At 49.8% G+C, this 21,148-nt stretch overlaps 1 protein-coding gene across 1 annotated transcript in view; it reads left to right on the forward strand.

The window, feature by feature from the left end:
- LOC144121914 (protein O-mannosyl-transferase TMTC1-like) overlaps window positions 1–21,148 on the forward strand; it is a 235,291-nt gene that overhangs the window by 195,876 nt on the left and 18,267 nt on the right. Inside the window, exons 9-11 of the mRNA XM_077655353.1 lie at window positions 11,245–11,409; window positions 13,131–13,244; window positions 19,206–19,349. Coding sequence (XP_077511479.1) covers window positions 11,245–11,409; window positions 13,131–13,244; window positions 19,206–19,349 — 423 coding nt within the window. The remainder of the gene's footprint in view (window positions 1–11,244; window positions 11,410–13,130; window positions 13,245–19,205; window positions 19,350–21,148) is intronic.

A 21,148-nucleotide genomic window follows, 5' to 3' on the forward strand; every position in this document is an offset into this window, starting at 1 on the left:
GAGGTCAACCGCAAGGATTTCACATTCATTGTCCGCATATTGAAAAGAAATGCATACCCGGTGGCAAAACTTTGTAGATATGAGCACTAACAACCCTCCCCCTCGTGATGACCGGTCAAGCCGGAACGGATGTTAATCCTTGAGATAATTGAAATTTGAAGTTAGCCATGTTTCCTGTAAAGCAACTAAATCTCTTAGAAGCTGATTGCATAGGCAATTTAAATCTGTTGAAGCGGAGAATATAGATCGACAATTCCACTGGAGTACACTTAAGAACCCTATCTTGGCGGAAGTGCCGCAGCCGCGACTGCCTTTTCTAGAATCCTGGTCTGATCGTTTTGACTTGCAGAACGTTACTTTTCTTTGTCTTTGACTGGGGGAAAGACGGACCTGCAATATCCAGAGGAGACGCACTTTGTTTCTGGGCGCGGAGATCAGACTCCATATCCATACAATCCATAGAGGATGCGTCCATAACGCTATGCGAAGGAGATGCCTGAGAGGTCTTTTGTTGCTCACATTGTTTTTGGCCCTGTGGAGCGGAATCGATTACTACAGAAGGAGGGGTAGCTTCCGAAGCCAAAGAAGACAAGAGCGGAGCGGTGGACGCCTGCAGAAGATTGGTCATCTGAGCAGCTATGACCTGCGAAATGCACGTGGACACTGTTTCCATAATGCGATCCATTGCATTTGCCACAGCTTTCTCAACTGCCGCTGTAATAGCCTGGGACCAACTAGAATCCATTATGGGTGGACATTTGGCGGCCACACTAGAGTAGGCTGAGGCTCTCTCCTTGACTGCGGCAAAAGCCTCTTTCCGCGTGCATCTGCGCTTGTCTATAAGCTCGAGCACCTGAACTTCTTGTGCTCGTGCAAGACAGTCAGGCGAATCAGCACGGTGAGCACCGCTACACAAACAACATTTCTCTTGCTGTTCAGGACATTCCTCTCTGCAATGACGTTCCCCACAGGCACAGCAGCGTATAGCCGATTTGCAGGCTTTGCCGCTGTGGCCAAATCGCCAGCAGTTTTGACACTGAAGGGGCCGAGAGTTAAAGGCATCTACTCGAAATACCAATGGCCACACCTTAATCTCTGACGGGCAAAATATTCTGGCAAATGTGGCACTGACGGACTCCGTAGGAATTTTTTCTCCGTCAACCATCCTGCTGCATCGATGGACAGCAATCACTCCCGCAGGCGAGAGGTTCTCAAGCGTTTCCGCAGGGCTCAATCGAGAGTCGAACCCTCAGACCAAGCCCTTGTAACATGCTAGATGAGGCGGAATGAATGCGCTCACCCGCTGGTTGGCGAATGACGTACACTTCAGCAGGTCTTCAATACAGGCTTTATCCGGCGACCTGCACAAAATACCACCCCTGCCGAACTGCCGGACGTCGTTAATGTGCATGAAATGCTGCGATGTTGACCTAAGAGCCGCCTGCACGGCCTCCGAGTTGTTCAGTTGGATAGCGCCTCCATCGGAAGGGACTAATGCGACTGGAATGCTTGAAACACCGCTGCGGAAAAAGAGGTCAATTGGGAGCTGGTCTTTAGGAAGAGATGCCGACCAAGGGGAAAACCCCTGGCCAGGAGAAGAAGTAGACATTAAGCTCTCGTCCCGCACCCAATCACCCCGGAACAGGAGCAAACAGGCACAGACAAAAAGGAGAAATTTAGCAAGCTAGAGCAACACCGCCAGGTACTTAGGCACTGCCCCGCAGCCTGGGTAGCTGAGCCACGTCAACAGAACAGCGACCAGCGATCGAAGAGCTGGAGGAACCAGGACGGAGGAACCAGGAGACGAGCGGCACGTTCATCGTCTTCGTCTTCGTCTTCTCTTTGTCACCAAACATCTCTTCCGACCTCACCGAATACTTCTCCTTCGTCTTCTTTATTCTTGAGTTAATACACGTCATGCTTATCGTCCTTCTCGTCGACTTCTCCAAACTTCTTTAGTTGATAGTTCTATTTCAAACTTCCTATCACATGTGACAAAGGCCCCCTCTCTCAAGAGTTTTTCCATAAAAAACTGCTCACATCATCCACATATTCAAGCCCTCAGGCCAACCAACTATCTTTTGTGGCGATTCTGGACCCATCACCCAACCCACCGCAGATGTCAAGCACACACCAAAAGCACACTACTGGCACATTTACACATTTCCGAAACATTTACACGCCACTGCCGTTGTCCGTACGGTATTCTTAAAAATATGTTAATGTCCACAACACACTCCGTTGTATAAGCACAAAATAACAACAACAACAACAAAAGGACACATCCCAGTTATAGCTAAGGCTGTTTAGTTGGCTGCACTCATGACGTCCTCTCCAACGCTAGCTCTGCCTTTAATATATTCCATCTGAAATAATTGTTCTTGCAAGGCTAGACTCCATCTCACGACTTTGCCAGTCATGCTACCTCTGGCGCATACCATACGGGAACTCTTCGTATTTTTTCAACATATTTGCATGAAAAACTTCTTGGGGTTATTTGTCAATAATTCATAATCAATGTCATTTTTCTTCTGCGTCACAAGGTAAGGGCCCTTCCATTGCATCAGTAGCTTATTATGATCCGTGGGTAGCCGGATGAGAACACTGTCGCCCGGATTCAGATTTCTGTGAGTGGCTTTCCTGTCATAGTAGCCCTTGTATGCGTTGATGTGCTAGCCTCCACGTTTCCTCCATCTTGCCCCGCAACACAAGAACGTATGCGTTTGTTGTCTTGAGATCTGACGGAATCTTTATTTGCCCACAGGTGCTTGAATATTGTAAGTGGTCCTCTAACGGTTATCCCATACAACATCTCGAATGGCGAGAAATCAAGACTCATTTGCGGTACTTTGCAGCAAGCGAAGGAGAGAGCTTAGAGGTATCTATTCGAATCAGTAGGTTCCTCCTGGAACATTTTCCTGATCATATTTTTGAGGGCGCCCTTGAACCGCTCTACAAGCCTATTACACATGGGATATTATGGCGTTGTTAGTAACTGCCTTACAGACAAAAGGTGGTTCATTTCAATAATTAGTTCTGACGTGAAGTTCGAACCTAGGTCACTCAAAATTTTCCTAGGGAACCTTTTCCCCAACTCTTTCGAAGAAGGCTTTAAAGCTCGGCTCTTTTCTTTGCCTAATTGCAATTTCGCGAAGTGTTACGCTCGGAAACATCGTAACAGGAGTAGGGAGCAGACGCCGCGTTGCTCGGACTCTTACTTGAGCTCTTGGCTCCACTGCCGATGAGCAACTGACTGCCTCATCATCCGGTTGAGCTTTCCTGGGCCTTTCCTAATTTAGGTGTTCCTCAACGTCAAGCATCCTCCAATCGGGATCGTGGTCCTCGACACTTCTTGCACCCGTAATGTTTCCCAAGATGATATCAGAGATAGGTTCTACGCATTTTGCCACTACCTGTCCAGTATAATAGGCTCTGGACACTATAATCCTGGCTTCAGGTAGGTACCTGACTATGCCATCTACAAGAGTGACGGCCGCCGCTTCCTCTGTAAGATCCTCGTCCTTTGCCAGGTTTCTACGAACAAAAACTGTGTTAGCTCCGCTGTCTCTAAGCACCAATGTAGGACGGCCCCCTAATTGGCCAATCACCACCGGCGTTGCTGCTTTCGACTTGGGTGCTCCACTCACCGCCTCATTTCACAGCGGCGGTTGCTCTCCTTTTAACTGCGGAACATCAGGTGGTGTGACAAGTTCTACCCGACAGTTGACAACGCATGCAGCTCAGCCCTGGGTTCCATATCGACACTCATCCACAGTGTGTCCTCTCCTCTTACATCCTTGGCACACAACCTGCGTCTTTTGGGCAACACTTCTAGTCCGAGAGTCAACTGCACGGTGTCCAACGTTTCCACAGAGGAATCACTTACTGGCGCCTTAGATGCACCGCCATAGCCTATTGGATTTTTCGCTTCTGTCTCTAGGACCTTTCGAGTTTCCTCGTTTGTCTTACTTATATTTCTCAGCCCTTAAGCCTCAACTAATTGGTCTGCAGTGTCGGCAAACTCTTCCAAAGAACACAATTTTCATTCTTTTAGGAATAGCGCTAGCTTTAGACTGCAACAATCTAAAAACTGCTCTGTCACCAAGTTGTCACGCACCCATTCAAAACCCTTTTCTGTGTTTGACATATCAAGCCACCTGTCGAAATAGGTGGTCAGCCTGCAGGAAAACTGCTTAGCGGTTTCAGAATCCTTGGGTTCTGCGGTGCGAAATCTCTCACGAAATAAATCCCTCTGCCATAAGCCTGAATCTTTGGAGGAGTGCCTTCTTGACTTTCTAGTAGACCATGGAATCACCAGCAGGCATCCTCCCAAACAAATTCAGCGCCTTCCCGACTAAACACATGCTCAATGCCGTGGCCCATTCACTGCGCTCCCAGCCTTGCCTAAAAGCTATCTGCTCGAATCGTTGTAGATATGCGTCCAAATCATCTCTCTTTTCTTCAAAAGGCGCCATCAGCTTTCTTGGACAAACTCTGGCCCGTCTAGGAGAATATGTAAACGCTATGGAACGCTGATCATCGTCCGTGATCTTCTCATATCCTCCCGCGATATGCACCTGTTTCCACAAGAAACTCCTTATTCCGTTTTATCCTTCTTTTCTCCCGTTCTTCTGCTTCGCGAGCTCTTTATCCTCCCGCTTTTCTGCCTCTCGAGCTTTTTTATCTTCCCGCTCTTCTGTCTTACGAGCTCTTTTATCCTCCCACTCTTCTGTCTCTTGAGCGTCTGCGCGTGCTTGTGCCCTTTCCTCTCTCTGCTTCTTTGACTCCTCGTCATAGAAACCAAATGCCTCTTATTGGCTTAACCCCAGCATGAGATCCAATTCTGACGTTTTTGCTAAATCCATACTTTCCCCGTCTAGAGGTCGGAAAGATCCGAGACAAAACAAAAAGAAACAAGGAAATGAATCCTGGCAGGCAGGCTCGTCAATTACCTTTGATACGGATCCCCGGAAAACACTCGGGCCGAGGGAATGGACTAGGCGACAGGGGCACATGTACCCGCAGGCGCACATTTAATACACCCTACGTGACAAAAACACTAACACACAAAACTAACGAACCTAAAACAAAACACAAAGTCTACCAATACACACTACCCGGGAGCACCCAGTCACTAGCGTTCGGCGTGCGTGCTCACGGTTCGGTGCTGATGAAGCTTTGCATGGGTGCAGTCAGTGGCATCCAGGTAGCCGGCGTCGAGGTGGCGTTCGAAGTGCTCAAGCTGGCGTCACTGGAGGCGTCGTTGGCACCGTCGCACGAGCTCCCGGTTCAAGTCCCCGTCGAGGTGGTTCTGCTGATGGTGGTGTTGTGGGCACCATCCGGATGGGTGGCAACAGCGCTGGAGGCACCTCTGGCTGTAGCAGGTGGTTCGTCAGCGGTTGACTCCCCGGGGCGGGCTCAGGAACGGCAGGAAGTGCACGGTGCGGCGCCGTAGAACTCGAGATCACCCGAGCTGTAGCCAGCGTTGCTCTCTCTTTATTTCGGGGTGTTCTTGAACCGACGGAACCTCCACTTCTCTGGCATCAGGCCGTGCTTTGATGCAGGGTTTCCTGGGGCGATGCAATGTGGGCTCGCAGATAGGAAACGGTCACACTCTTCGTTGAATTCGAAGTGTGTGAGCTGGGCGAAGGTGTCTGCAGTCGCCGAAGAAGGTCCCACACCGGTTAGGCTAACTTCAGGGAGTTTTATGCATATTGAGCGGCGATCCGTTTATGGGACTGCATTGCGTGGGGAAGGCATGGAGCCAGCAGGCGACGACGGCACTGATGAGGACCCGGTAGCTAAGTCGGAGTCACCGCAGGTGCCGTAGACATATCGCTTCATGTTTGAAACATGCTCTGGGAAAATGTGGTGCACACCGCATGGTCGATGCTCTGGCAGGTCTTCGAGGCGGTATGTCACGGGGCCGAGTCGGGCAACGACACGGTAAGGGCCGCGGTATCGGGGCAAGAGCTTTGCGGCACGGCCAGTCGCACGGATGGTGCGGCGAACGAGGACCAAGTCACCGGGCCGGAAGGGGGGATGTGGTGGTGCTGCCGCGTTGGCCGCTTGCACACGCGCGTGAGCCGTGAGGAGGTTGCGCTGGGCGTCGAGGCGGGCGGAATGAAGTCGTTGAGCAGATTCAGTTGGTCACGCAGTAGGATGGGGAAGGCCCAACTGCGCGTCGAGAGGGATGGAGGGCGTTCTGCCATAGACGACTGAGAACGGCGTCACATGCGTTGTTTCTTGCGCTGCAGTGTTGACTACAAAAGCTGCAGCAGAAACAAAACGATCCCAGTTTGTGTGGGACGGAGCGACGTAGGATGCGAGTATATCCGTGAGGGTACGGTTAACACGCTCCACGAGGCCATTGCACTGCGGATGATTGACGGACGTAGTGGAATGCGCAATGCCGAAGGAGCGGAGGGCTCGCTCGAATTCATGGGACATAAAGCAGTTCCCACGGTCCGTAATGAGGCGCCGGGGAACGCCGTGCCGATGAACGAGATGCTGTTCCACAAACGCGACGGCATGAGCGGACGACGTCTCTGGAACGGGCAGTGCTTCGACCCACTTGGAGAAGTAGTCGATCGCAACCAGAACATACCGGTTGCCGGCACGCGTCTTCGGAAACGGGCCCAAATGATCCAGTCCAACCAGCTCGAAAGGTGAACTTGGTGGCGAAAAAGCCTGCGGGGGTGGCTTGGTTACACCTGTGGACGGTTTTCTGTACTGGCATGTCTGGCATGACGCCACGTGTTCCTTGACATCTCTGGACATATTAGGCCACCAAAACCGCTCCGACACTCGTGCGTAGGTCTTGCCGCGACCAAGGTGACCAGCCGTGGGAGCGTCGTGTAAGCCGCGCAAGATTTGCGACCGCAGTGTTGCCGGCACAACTGGCAACCAGACGGGTGGTCGACCACGGAGCCGCTTCACATGACACAAGAGGTCGTCCTTCATTCGATAGACCCGGCGTAGTTGGCGGAGGCCTGCGCCGGTGGCGGTGCCAAGGGAGTGGATTATGGCAGCAATGGCGGGATCTTGCGCTTGTGCAGTCCTCAGGTCCGTCAAAGCCGTCACGGAACAAGGGTGGCGAGAAAGGAAATCGGCATCTTGATGGGCAGAGCCGCGCCGATGCACTATTGTGAAATTGTACTCTTGAAGTTGCAGGGACCAGCGTGCAATCTTGGCATTCAAATGTTTGGCGGACTGCAGCCAAGTGAGAGCGCTATTGTCCGTGACTATGGCGAAGTGACGGCCGTACAGGTAGGGACGGAACTTCTCGACGGCCCAGACAACGGCGAGGCACTCGAGTTCTGAAGAGTGGCGGCGGCGCTCAACGTCGGAAAGCTGGCGGCTGGCATAAGCTAGGACTTTGTGGTCACCAGACTCGTCTTCTTGCAGGAGGACAGCGCCGAGCCCATCTTGGCTGGCATCCGTGTGGAGGACGATGGGGGCCGATTCGTCGTAATGGGCCAATGTAGGAGGCTCGAGGAGGGCGTGCTTGACGTCAAGAAACGCGAGCTGTTGGGCCTGCGTCCAACTCCACGGTGCATTCTTCTTCAGCAGGGCGGTCAATGGAGCGCTGCGCTTGGCAAAGTCCGGAATGAAACGACGGAAATACAAGCAAATCCAAGGAAACTTTTGAGCTCCTTGGCGGTGGTGGGAGCTTCGTAAGCTGTAAGCGGTTTTAGCTTTTCAGGGTCGGGACGGATGCCATGCCGGCTCACAACGTGACCCAAGTACGTCACCTCCGCGAAACCGAAGAAACATTTTTTTGGTTTTAAGCGAAGCCCAGCAGAGGTAAGGGCTTCGAGGACGAGTTTGAGGCGTCTCTGGTGTTCTTCAAAGGTAGCCGCGTAGACAATTACGTCATCCAGGTAGACCAACGCCATAGTCCACTTCAAATGGCCTAAGACTCGGTCCATGAGACGCTGGAAGGTGGCTGGAGCGTTCGAGAGACCGAAGGGCATACGGTTGAACTGGTAAAGGCCGTCGGGAGTCACGAAAGCCGTCTTTTCCGCATCATCGGGGTGAACAGGCACCTGCCAGTAGCCCGAGAGCAGATCTAGCGTGGAAAAATAACGGGCCCCCTTCAGGCGGTCAAGCGCATCGTCGAGGCGAGGCAGCGGGTACACGTCGCAATTAGTAATATCATTTAGCTTCCGATAGTCAACGCAGAAGCGGAGTGTTCCATCCTTCTTGCGCACAAGGACGACAGGGGAGGACCAAGGGCTACAAGAAGGGGCAATGATTCCCTGGTCAAGCATGTCGCACACGTGCTGCTGGATGACTCTCCGTTCGGCTGGCGCTACACGGCGAGGTTAATGATGAACGGGCCCGCGGTTTTCGGTGTTGATCCGGTGTTGAGCCCAGGAAGTGCACCCGAGTTCACCGGCGCTGAGAGCAAGGCAACTGCGATGCTCGAGCAGCAAGGTCTTCAGAGAGGCGAGCTCCGCGCCGGTCAGGCTGGGTCCAAAGTTAAATTCTTCCCATGATAGGATCGCCGGCGCTGGAGGGTGGCGAGCCGGGGCTTCAGGTTGCAGAGACGCCACTGGTGACCCGGGGTCCAAAACTGAGGCTGTACCCAATTGCGTGCCGGGAGTCAGCGCGAGAGGTACGCTGCTGATGTTGAGTATAAATACGTGGGCCTCTCCTTCGAGCACAGGCAGAAGGCTTCGAGGGGAGGTCATCTGACGGGCTGGAGCTGAACACCGGATGGGTTCGAACAGCACGTCTGCTGTGACCGGACTGTCAAGCTTGGCATACACCCACGTTGCCGCACCCGGTGGCAGGGTCACGGCGGACGCCACAGTCACGGTAGTGACGTCGAACGGCTTGACTCGACACGGCCACTTCGTCGCGAGGTCACGCAGAGATGCTGAGGCACGCTTGGTCGCCGACACCAGGGACTACCACAGGGCGACACCGAGGCTGGAAACCCGGCTAAGCCAGCCCGGCCCACAGAGAGTTCGGCTCGCCCGTGGTTTGGTTCTAGTAAAATTAAGGACGACTCCGGCTTGCTGGCACCACCCGCATCCGAGGACCACTGGCCAAATAGGGCTGTCTGCGACAACAAACTCGGTGGAGATGGTATTTCCGAGTGCTGTCAGGTTGACGACGACACGTCCGACTTGCTCCACAGGGGTGCCGTTAAAAGCTAAGAGCCGGGTTTTGGCGGCTGGCAGAAGCAGGTGGGGCGCGTTAGCAACAAACGATTTGTGCAGTACATTGACAGCCGCTCCAGTGTCAACCAAGGCCTTTACATGCCGGTCAAGCAGGGCGACGTCGACGAGCACGTAAGGAGCATCAGTGGTAATCGGAGCCGACGAAAGGAGGGGACGCGGAGAACGAAGGAGTGTGGGGACGGACGAACTCCCCCGGAGTTCCGCCAAATCGTTTCCCGACGTTGGAGGGCCGGCACAGTCCCTCGCGTAGTGTCCCCGCAGGCCGCAGCGGAAGCAGGTCATGCGGACGTCGTTACGCAGGCGTCGGATAGAGGACGCAGTTGGGGCTGCGGACCGAGGAGCCTGCACCCGGACGCTGCGCTCGGCAGACGGTGGCGACCCCCGCGTGGCCAGCAAAGTCAATTCCGCCTCGATGGCGAGCGCCATGGCGGCGCGGACGGAATCAGGACGGCCAGAGCGGACCAAGCGCTGCACCTCGGGGAGTCGGATGGCGTCGACAAACGCCTCGGTGCCGACCAGGGCCACAGCGTTCTGAGGCGCTCCCGGCAGCGACTGCAGAGCCAGGCGCTCAATGGCGGCGGCGAGGTCCTGGTACGTCTCCCCGGGCTCTTGACGGCGGGCTCGCAGGCGCTGGTACTGCACACGGGGTTGACCTGAGGCACCATAGTGGTCGGCGAGGAGGCCCGCCAGAACAGTGTAAGAGCCCAGCTGGTCGGGCGGCGCGTTCTGCAGCAGCTCGGTGGCGCGGCCCCTCAGTTTTGCAACGAGCATCCATGCCTTCATTTGCTCGTCCCAGCCTCTCGCCGCCGCAATACCGTCCAGCTGGATGCGGTAAGCATCCCACGAGATGGTGCCGTCAAATGTGGGCAATTCCACAACGTCCAACGAACACTGCGGCGAGGACGCACCCGCGCCGAGCACGCCATTGGCGGCCACGACCGCAGGCCCAGCGACGGCAGAGCCGTAAACAGCGGCGGCGGGGACGCCCAAAGGCACCTGACCTGTGCTCGGCTCGGCTGGCACCAGGCGACGGAGTTCGCGCCGGAGAGCTTCCATCTCCCCAGCCTGGGCAGTCAGACGGGCCTCCCATGCGTCCATCCGTTGGGTGACTGTATCCAGGAGGCGCTCAACACCGGCGTCCGGCTGCTGCGAAGAGCTGAGCCCCTCCGAGCGCCTAGGTCTAGCGGCGCCGGCCGCCGCGTCGTCGGCGCTATCGGCTGGTGGTGGACTCCTGTCGGCTGGCACGTCGGGCGCTTGACTCTGGGAGCGGGTGAGCGGCATGATCCCACCGCTGCCACCAAAATGTTACGGTGTGGGATGCCACGGGGTGGCCACGGGCCCGCCCAGAGAAATATATCAGCAGTACGGAGGAGAGCGGCGAAGCACGACCGGCGGCTGCCAAGCTTTTTCGTTCTATCTTCCTCGTGCTAGAGCCGCGCGCTCGCCGCTCGCGCTCGCTCTCCGCCTCTTCTTTTATTCCCGTATCAATATTAGGCTACTCTAATTTTAGTGCTGAACAAAAGGTCTGGAGACAAAAGTAACATTGAGTATACTGTTTATGTTTTTACGAAGCCTATGCGCTTTACAGGTAGGTTGATTGTGATCGATATTGTAAACGCATTATGAGATTTATTGAAAAACAATATATCGAAGAACACCTTCTCAATTGCAGCGTCCGTGAATATAAAGCGAACAGGGCTTATTGAAACAGCCATAACCTGTCTTGTGGCACTGCGACCGAAGGTGTGGCGCATATGGTAACTAACTTACAAGCATCAGTAATCGGCTTCTGTAACAAGGCATCGCGCAAGCATTTTTATATTTACTGACATTTTAGACTCATTTATCTGCACGGCACATTATCAGAAAATCTTCCGCGTGTCTCCTCATAATAATGTAATGTGTAAAAAAGAGTCGTTTTTACGAACAAGCTGGTGTCTCAATCAGAGTGCAGCAGGTTCTTCATGAAGTATTTATTTAATTTGTAGAGAAAAAACTAGCAACGCTAGCGGCCTGTACTGTCTTCGTAAATCGCCCTCCTGACTCTCTGCAGCATAGGCGTCTGCCTGATCGTAGCCCAAGGCTTCAGCCGGATCCAGGCGAAGTCTAACCTGTCCAGGTGGGGCAGCCTGGCGGTTTGTTCTGCAATGGTGCTGCTCTTTGCCGCGAGAACGTGGGACAGAAACCGGGTGTGGGTTTCCCGGGAGGCCCTGTTTGAGTGAGTATTTGGATTTGTTTAATTTTCTGAGCGGAGAAACTTGGCAACATGGAGCACTGTTTGTTTCTACTTTGTTCTTGGTAGGCAACTAGACCTGTCAGTTTGTGTTTATTTTTTGCGGTAATGATACATGTTTTTGTTTTGTTGTTATTTGAGGACCGACTGCGTACACTTGACATGGAAAATTTTTCCAGATGATAAGCCTTAGAGCAAGGAGATGTGTGTTGTTTCTAGAGTAAGATAGTTAGAAATTCGAAAGGGCTGCATGCGCAAAACGATTGGCCTTCTTAGTTTCGTCTTTGCACGTCAACATTTGTAACTGAGTGGCTACAATGCGCTACAAGTGATGTGCAAATCCGCGTCAGCTGACTTCTTTTTATACCACGGGGGATTTTATTCCTTCTGTGCAGCTAAGGTGTTTATTTTTGCGGCCTCCTTGAATGAAGTTTTTTGGATTATTCTTAAAAATCAATCACTATAATGAAATGGAGACCAATTAGTCATGCAACGCTAAGAGAAACCTCATTATTTCTACCTGTACTGCGTCAGGCTGCTGGCGTTGCCTTGAAGAGGCATTTCCTGTAACCTAAGGTCCTGGTCTATAAGTCGCGAAATTACTATTCTATCTTGTCCTTAACCGCGCGAATTCTTTCTGTTTTCTACTCTTTCCGTCGAATAAATGCACACTTCTCAGTGCTCGTTCTGAACTAAAGGTAAATCTGTAGGTATAAGCTAAATTTAAAAACCTGCTGATTGATGGCGGTGCCTTGTTCCAAAATTTCTGTTTTGAAAGCTTGTGTCGTGCCTTTCCAAAGAAGTGATATTTTAAAAAACTAGACCAGTTCCGTGAAATAAATGAGGACGCTTTCAAAAGCTCTGCGATGGCAAAAGCTGCATAATACAGGAAACAAAACTTGGCTACGGCATTGCACGTAATTTAAATGTTGCTCTTTTTATTTTGAGTATTTAGCAATAATTTCAGGATCTCGTGTAGCTGCGGTAGGAGTAAAGCTCGGTAATGGCTGCAAAAAATAGCGCTTCGCATGAAGCACATTCGACAAAAGTAATAACTCTAAATGGTGGCTAAGCGTACTCGGTAATCTCGGCCATAACAGTAGGAAAAATGCTAGCTCCATTATGTTGACATAAAATGACACGCTAGGAAGGAATAAAAAAGCACATCGTATTATCCCTAGAGTTTGTAACCCTGAATTCCCCACATATCCTTATATTCGTGGCTCTTGTGTGAGGACTACGCACAGAAGCGAAGAACTCAAGAGAAATGTTAATTTATTACATTATTCCTTTATTTACGAAATTTGTGTGTTAAATAACTGGTTAGAAAATCCAAGTGCTCATTTATTTCTTCCTGAATCAAGAGTTATCTTAAACAACACGGAATAACGTTGACTGGGTCACTGTGTGCTGCATGAATACTTCTGCTAGAATTGAAATCGGTTCGGAGCTCACATATTAGTTCTTATCTGAATGAATTGGAATGTATATATTTTTCATTCACATTTTGTGACTTCAAGCTTGCGGAGAATTTCTTTTATTAGAACATCTTGCTACCAAGGTGATATGTTTCTTGCTCCAAGGGATTATATTTATTGCAAAAACCGCACGAATGCTTTTTAAAGCTCATCATACCGAAAGTAAGCAAAACTCCTGTACCTCTGGATGCATGAGTTACAACTCATGGAGCTTTTTTTTTATCTCAGGTCAGGCATCCGAGACCTTCCCGGAAACGCGAAGATGCACTACAACTACGGGAACCTGCAAAAGGACCTCGGCAACACTGAACTGGCTATCAAACACTACAGGCTAGCCATCGAGTGAGTCCTGCTATGGTAACAAAACTTCTATCGACACAAATTACTGTCCGCGACTGCAACAGCTTGCTGCGGCCAGTCGCCGGCTTACATTTCAGCAGATCTTAAATATGATGCTTCGGTCGACTAGCTATCTAATCTATTAAAGCTACTGTTTATGCGAAATATATTTTGCATTAGGTTGACAATATTAGAGGCCACATCAATATAGCAGATACGCTTTACAAAGAGCAATGTAGGAGAGATGTTGATAATAGGTTGCCGCTTTCTCTGTTCGAAACTTATTGAGGCTGACTTCAGTGAAATGCTTGCTGAAATCTCCGGTTTCGCGAATGAAGACTGTGATGGCGTTATGAGCGGAGTTCAGACGAGAGCCCCGTACGTCGTTTGATATAAGAGCGCTGAAATACTGGTGCTCACGTGAAAATCCAACCAGTGTGTTAAACGCATAAGGTAGGTTTGAGCTTTGCAATAAGATTGTTGGAGAGCTTAAATTTTTTCTTCAGTTCGCACTCGTAATCTGCTCCTCACTTCACGTGCAGTGTTCAGTTTTACGATGCATGTACCCAATGGCACGCTGGGAACATTTACAAGGTTGGTAACGAAAATATTTAAGCAATTCTTTTTCTAAGCAGTCGATCTGCGCAGTAGATGAATGTCAATGGCGGTGACATGCCTAGCAAGGGTCCAGGGGCCCGATTCTTTGCAGCAGCAGCACCATTTTAGATGGGCGTAAACGCGGAACTTAACGCATCGTGTTTTGGTTGTGGTCAACATGAACCCACTGCTTTCTACTGTGGGGTATCTCATTCCCAGGGTGATAAGTGTCAATTGTTGAAAAATCGCTATCAAAATATAATGTGCTACCCCATATTCAGTTGAGATCTGATTTATGCGAAGGATGCATGCTGTTAGCCCGTCGGAATCTGTCCTCACCTCCGCAGCTCAGTGGCTTTGACGCTGAGCTGTTGATTCGCGCAAAGGAATTGTGGCCGCCACAGCCGGATGTCTATGGAGGCGAAATGCCGAAATAACTATATAATGTCTCATGTCACCACCGTCAAAGCCGTTAACTATGACCATGTGACCGACGTGGCTTTCTGAAAATGGCACCTGCTCATAGTTAAGCATAGAGGACGACGAAGGCCACTAATGGTGAGTTAGCATTCAACAAATCGAGAAGGGTTGAAGCCGAATGGCGTAGCCACCTAATAGGTGATTTAATTTCATTTGTTAAACACATTACAAAGTGATCAACTTGGAGGTTTTTATATACTTTTAGTAGAGTTGCTGGCCCCCAGCTGACGCTCAAAAAAATTAGTTGACGCACGACAACGCCACGGGCTCGCACATCCGTTGGCCACACCGCTACAAATGAGGGTGCCTTATATGATTTCTCCTACTGCCTACTTTCAATTCTCTTTGCCTTAAGAGTACGCAATGTGATCTAAAATATATTTTTAGAGCGGCAAGGAGTGAAGCGTTAATTAGCGGGAGCACAAAGGGCAATGATTGGATTTCGACTCGCAGTCCGAAAACTTAGGTCCAAATTTTTGAACATTTCACACCGTACACAGTTTCCTTACCTCAGCTAAAAAGCCCTCCTCGCTTCCTTGGATTAAGCAGCTGTTCAAGGGTAGCAGCTAACTCTAGCGGCTCCCTCGGCTGTTCCTTTGGTAAGGAGACGTTCAGAGGCACGAGGAGTCACTTATAGGTTTTTTTTTCTGCAATATAGCGCCTAATATTGGGAATGTATTCCTCTGAATACGATACCAAGCTAGGTACCATTTACACCTTGAGATCTTTTTAGTGGTACGTACGCCTACAAGTTCATGTTTTGCATTTTGCATGCATTGTTTCGATGATATTGATGTTTTGGGAGGAATACGGTTTTTCTGGAAACGTAAAGCTGCTTGCGGGGAAGCGGCAGTGGCGAATTATACCTCTATTACAATGTTTTCTGTCTGTTTTTCTATTTAGCCACCCTTCGAAGCCGATGCGTCTGGCGTAGTTACACTACGGCTCATGACCAGAGCTTCCGCTAGTGCGGCGAATCAGTCGTTCTAGACAAGACGCGAGATAACGAAGAAGGACAATAGCGTTGCGCTTACCTTGACAAATGTACTCCATGAGGCACGCTTAACAAAGGACTCCTTAATAAGCAGTGTTTAAATTTGAGTGAAGGAATGTAAGTCACTCTTCAAGGGACGCCGAGGAGAAATTGAAGTTCACTCGTATTGAGGCAATGCCAGCTCTTAACCACAACAAGACCACTCTTACTGAAAACGAACCTCTTGTAAGGTAAAAAAGAGCAAGAACTAAAATAGAGGTATCGCAGCCACTGGCTAACCACACAAGTAGAAGCCGATGGCCGATCTGTGAAGCTGACAAAATGACATGAAGCTTACGTGTTACGCATGAAGGGACGCATTAAGTATCCTCTGACTACTGTTGCCATCAAGAAGCCACATTGACATCATCAGTCTTCTGAGGCATTGTCCGTAGTCTGTGGCGTTCTCTGAACACAGACTTATTTGGACAGCTAATTTAGGACGGCACTGAAAAATTGAACCTTACGCTATGTGTTCGATAGATTCGTCGAGACGCCCACTCCACACAAGCTTTGGTGGATGGAGCAAGTCACGAATCAGCTAATCCACGTTCCCTTCAAGCGGCCCCGACCCCTCCGAAAACAATACTCCTTCAAAAAAAAAAAGGAAACCTCCGGCGTGCCAAGCGAGCATTTCTCCCACCGCGTGGCACCGACCTCACTGGCGGCTTTGCCCGCTCCGAAGAGGTCTTCCTTCTAAGGTTACGCTTGCATGTCGCCCTCATCCCATCGGTAACCTGGCCGTGGCCGGCACAGTATCATGCCCTTTCGATTGCTCCCGTCGCTTCTGTCCCGCTCCTGCATGTCTGCGAGGCGGACACTAACCTGCCCCTCTGGGCGTGCTATCCGGAAGAAACACCTGATCCGGTGCGGACCGTCGCCTGACTGTCCACCAGATGTAGAAGAATGGACTTTGGGGCCGCAACACCGGATGTTACTGGACTTTCTTCGAGAGTACAGTGTATAGCTGTATTCGTAAATAATATTTTATGCCAGCTGGCGCACTGCCGCTATATATATATATATATATATATATATATATATATATATATATATATATATATATATATATATATATATATATATATATATATATATATAAAACCTTATGTTTCGTTACCACTACGTTACTTTTATTTCATGAGGAAGATGTAAAAAAGACAATCCTAAATGTTCAATCCCTCCACTACGGCACCTCTTTCTTCCTTTCTTCATTTAGTCTCTCCTTTGATCCTTCTCTTACAGTGCGGTTCAGGTGTGCGCCGATATGTGAGACAGATACTGCGCCTACCCTTCCCCCCCCCCAAAAAAAACAAATTTAAATGTTCAAAGGCAAAGAAAACCTATACTTGGTGGTGCAAGAGGCGGCCAGCTCAGTTTCGGTATGTTTTGGTGCTTCGCGGCTACGCGCTTTGCAGTTCCACGCGGTTCCTTTTTGGATGTGCCTCGAGTTACAAGTGCGGAGAAGTAGCAAACCTCCAAGTGCCCCTTTAAGTGTTCCTCGGACGAAGTTTATGCAGCGGCACGCAACTGCAACGAACGAAACGCCTGAGTGTAGATAATTTTTCACGAGCCTCCACGTTAGCAAACCCACCGCTCGGCATGCTTGCTTCATCAGCGTACCAAGACGCTGGACTGCATAACCAGCGCTACGATGACGATTATTAAAAATTCTAAATATATTCGTTCATACCAAGTCTCTGCTCGTCAGTCGTGACGTTGGCTCGGCAGTGAGAGCTGCCGCACCAGTAACTTGGCTTGCGGTCGACGCGGCTTCTACTGGCCAGGCCCGCCTCCTTAGCCCTCAAACGCATCGCACGATGTGTGGGGTTGAGGTCGCTAAAGTTCAGGCCGCAGTTCTACGGGAGAGAGAGAGAGAAAGAGAGGGCTCATTGACTGGAAAGGCAGAGAGGTTGGCCTGAAAAATAAATATGTGGCCTGCTACTCTGCACTGGGGAACGGGAAGAGGAGAAAAAAGAGGGTCACGATGGTAGATGATGATGATGGGAGGGGGCAGATGAAAAAATTCATTTAAAAAAAAGGCACGCTTTCTAATACCACAAACGCGATGCAAGGTCCGTGTCGCTTAAAAGCGTGAGAGCGCCTGTACAGTTTTCAAACTATCTGGCCAAGCGCCGAGGATCAAATCCTCCGAGAGGGGCCTTGTGTCCATACACTTGAAAGCAGATGCGAAAATGAGTCTTTCACGTGCGTATGCTGGGCACGCCACTAAAACATGTTCTATAATCTCGAGCACGCCACATGTGGTACAGTCCGTGGAGTCCGCTTGTCCTATTGAGTGTATTTGCGCGTGAAGGCGACGTTTAAACGTAATCTTTGGATAATGCATGCAATATGGCGCAGTATTCCGCGAGCAACAGAAAAGGTCATCGCCGGATCTAGCCGTTTGAGGCGGATGTTTCGTGTGTCTGGCAGGGCACGGTACCTAGCCGTCGCACTTCTCATTGATTCCGAAAGGAGACAAGTGGTGTCCGGTCTAGAGAACGGCACAGCTGTACGCAAGCCGCTGCAGGAGGCGCCTCTTGCTTCGGCGTCGGCGGTCTCATTTCCATCGAGTCCGCGGTGTCCAGGGATCGACTGGAACACTATACGGTGGTCTTTTTCCTGAGCAAACGACAGGAGACTAATGATATCAAGAGCCAGAGCTTGATAGGCGGTGTGGCGGTGTGGTTCTACTAGAACTTCGTTTTTGGAATCGGGAACGGGATCGCAACAGTCCTGGAGTCTACGTTAACTTCAGTTTTCCGCAGTTTTATCATCAGACAGTCCCAAGTTTTGATCACAGCGGCGGGAAAAGGTTTTTAAACTTCAAATACAAATCTCCTAGCAATAAATGCATATTTCGCTGCCGGACAAGCGGCAGCAAAGCCGTGAAATGTCGAACTGTCGAATTTTTCTCACAAACAAAAAAATCAGTGTTGTCCTCAGTGTCCATTTAAAATATCCGCATTGAGAAAAACAACCATTGTAAATTTTTTGTACCCATAATTGCTAGACATCCACAAAAGCGACATTTCGAAGAAATGAATTCTGGACAAGGCTAAAGTTGGCGTGTCGTTATGTTACAGCGCAAAAGGCGAGAACAAGACGAGTACACGGACGCCGCGCATCCTCGTATTTTGCGCTCTAACATTAAGGACATACCAGCGTGCCCAAGCATTTACCTTGTCTGTATTCATTTCTAGTACAATGGACCCTTCTTCAATGGATTGTGGTTGAGGCTTCTAACGTTCCGGTGAGACCCAGGCTATGAGGCACGCTGGACTAGATTACGCCACTTGGGGTTCTTTTACGTGCACTAACATCGCAGAGGCGTTTTAATATTTTGCCTTCATCGGAATTCTGCCGCCATGCCGAGACTGAACCCACGACCTTGGGAGCAGCAACCGAAAGCCAGAACCATTGGGGCCACCAGATAAGGTTCCTCAAATAAATGATTAGATAGCTTTAGAACTGGGTATCAGGAGCGTTGTCGCCGTCCTCTGCATAGTATTAAAATGCATCCAGTGAAACTACTAAGGGGTCCACGCCGTTTGACATAATGATGTAACGTTCAGGACGAAGCAAGAACCCCTGAAACAAAGAAAACTACGGCGGGCCCCAAGCGGTCTGAGCCCACGAGCGAGAGGCACCTAACTCCTGCATCTTCTGATGCATGCATCACTTCTGCTAACGGATACATCTTTGCCCCCCTGCTCTGTAGCATCTTGCCGATCCCTTAAGGTAGGCGCTGCGCCAGACGGCTGCGTTAGATTCAGTCGGCCATGTACGCACGACGCTACAGTTAAATCAGGTGATGAAAGATGTAGATTATTCCTGATGTTATCGCGCAGGCTTTGCCCTGAGCACGCCAGCGCACACAACAACTTGGGCACAGTGCTTACATCTACGGAGGAGGCCGAGCGTCATTTCCGGTTGGCCCTCAGCATCAACCCGAACCACCCAGGTGCTCATTTCAACCTCGCCAACGTTTACAGGCAAGTGTTAAGGGACAGTCACTATTTAGGGCGAGCTATCGTTTTGTTTGCTTCCTTCATTCTGTAAGCTCACTGTTTGACAAAGGTGAATGCTGAGGGTTCGTTTCCCGAGTCTACGGCACCGGCGTTGTTGTTCTAACGATTTTCTAACATTGCGCTGATTAGTCAGCGTGGAGTTACATGAAAAACGATACCGCTGCAGCAGACACCATGCGGAGTGGTCAGAACACAGCGACGCCTTGAACAGCAGCACAGTGGCGTCACGGGCGCCATACCAGAGAAGGCAAGTTAAATTGAATTGAATGGAGCTTATTCGCCCATTTTAACTTGTGAGGGTGAAGGATAATTGATACGAGAGCACCTTGGAAATACATCGGCTGCCGAGCTGGGCAGCAAGCAGGAATGCACGACAATCAAGAATTCAATGTGCGTAACATTACAATCGTTGAAAAGACAGATTATATGACCAGTTCATTAGCGCCTACAGTGCGCGGCAGACAATGCCAATACCGCAAAAAAGACACATAAGCCCTAAGAAATAACATTATTGAAGGAGGGTTTACAACGTACTTACAGCAGTGGAATAGTAATGTAGGTTTCTTTGTTTATTAGAATTTCCCACAGCGCCCAGGCGTGCATTATATTAGGGGGAGGGATATACATAAAAATGATAATCAGCAAGAGCAACCCATACATACAGACATAACCAATATTTTTGCGCACGCCGCGGATACTGACAGGTTAACAACAGTGCAAGAAGAAGACGTGCCACTACTGAAATTTGATACGCAAGCTAAGCAGGACATCAAAGAAGACGTCAAAACTAAAGAAACAGAAAATGAGAAACTGCACCAAGCGCCTCGGCGCAGAACAACGCATCAATGGTCGGACATGAAACGCTGCAGTTGTGTAGAAAAAGATGAGGGAGGAGGGGTGACAATGGCAAATCATTCCTGTAATTGCTGTTTTTAGGAAAAAGGTGCATAAGATATATTAAAATATATTTTACTTAGCACCGCGAAACGCTCTGTTAATCTCGGCTTGGATTTACCGCACTGTGAGTTCTCTGCCTTTCGGGATCCTCACTACCAGCGCACGAGAGCTTATCGCATATGCGGAAAAATTAAATTTCATCATGGTCGCTTTATGTTTCTAGTACGTTTCTAACACAGATACGCTGTGCTCTGCACGCGCGCTAGGCCGACTAGTGTTGATGACTGCAGAAAATGCATTAAGGGCTCAGCCACATATTTGGCATGCTCTCCTTTTGAAAGCAACGGCTTTTGCGAGTACGGCTAAAGTTATTTTCATCGTATTCGGGCCGAGTGGCAGTAAACAAAACGAAAACGACATTTAACATCAGCGTATAGTCTGTCTACATCACTACTTACCTTTCAAGGGTATCTCATGTGTATGTACTCATAAGGAAGGAATTGAGAGAAACTTAGGCAGCCTTCTCTACTCTACTTTCACTTTAGCGAGCTGCAGATTGTGAAAACTTTCCAAAAATGATACTGATTCACTGAAGCTCACAATTATGTTTCTAACACAGTATGAAATCAGCTGCTATCTCTGTATAGTCGCTATCAGGTTTGCATTTTGCCAGACATTTTATCAGATGCTTCATTTATTCTCTAATAAGAAAGTTATTTATTTAACCTATATCCCATATCATGACATGAGTTCGCGTGGTTCGCGGGATAAATTCGAATATGGAGTCCACCGCCTTTAGCCAGTCTGTATTTTCAAGAACCCACTACAGGAAAAGAATTTTTTATGCACGTAGAAGGCGACTTCAC

Source organism: Amblyomma americanum, chromosome 2, assembly GCF_052857255.1.
Source record: "Amblyomma americanum isolate KBUSLIRL-KWMA chromosome 2, ASM5285725v1, whole genome shotgun sequence".
NCBI lineage: Eukaryota > Metazoa > Arthropoda > Arachnida > Ixodida > Ixodidae > Amblyomma > Amblyomma americanum.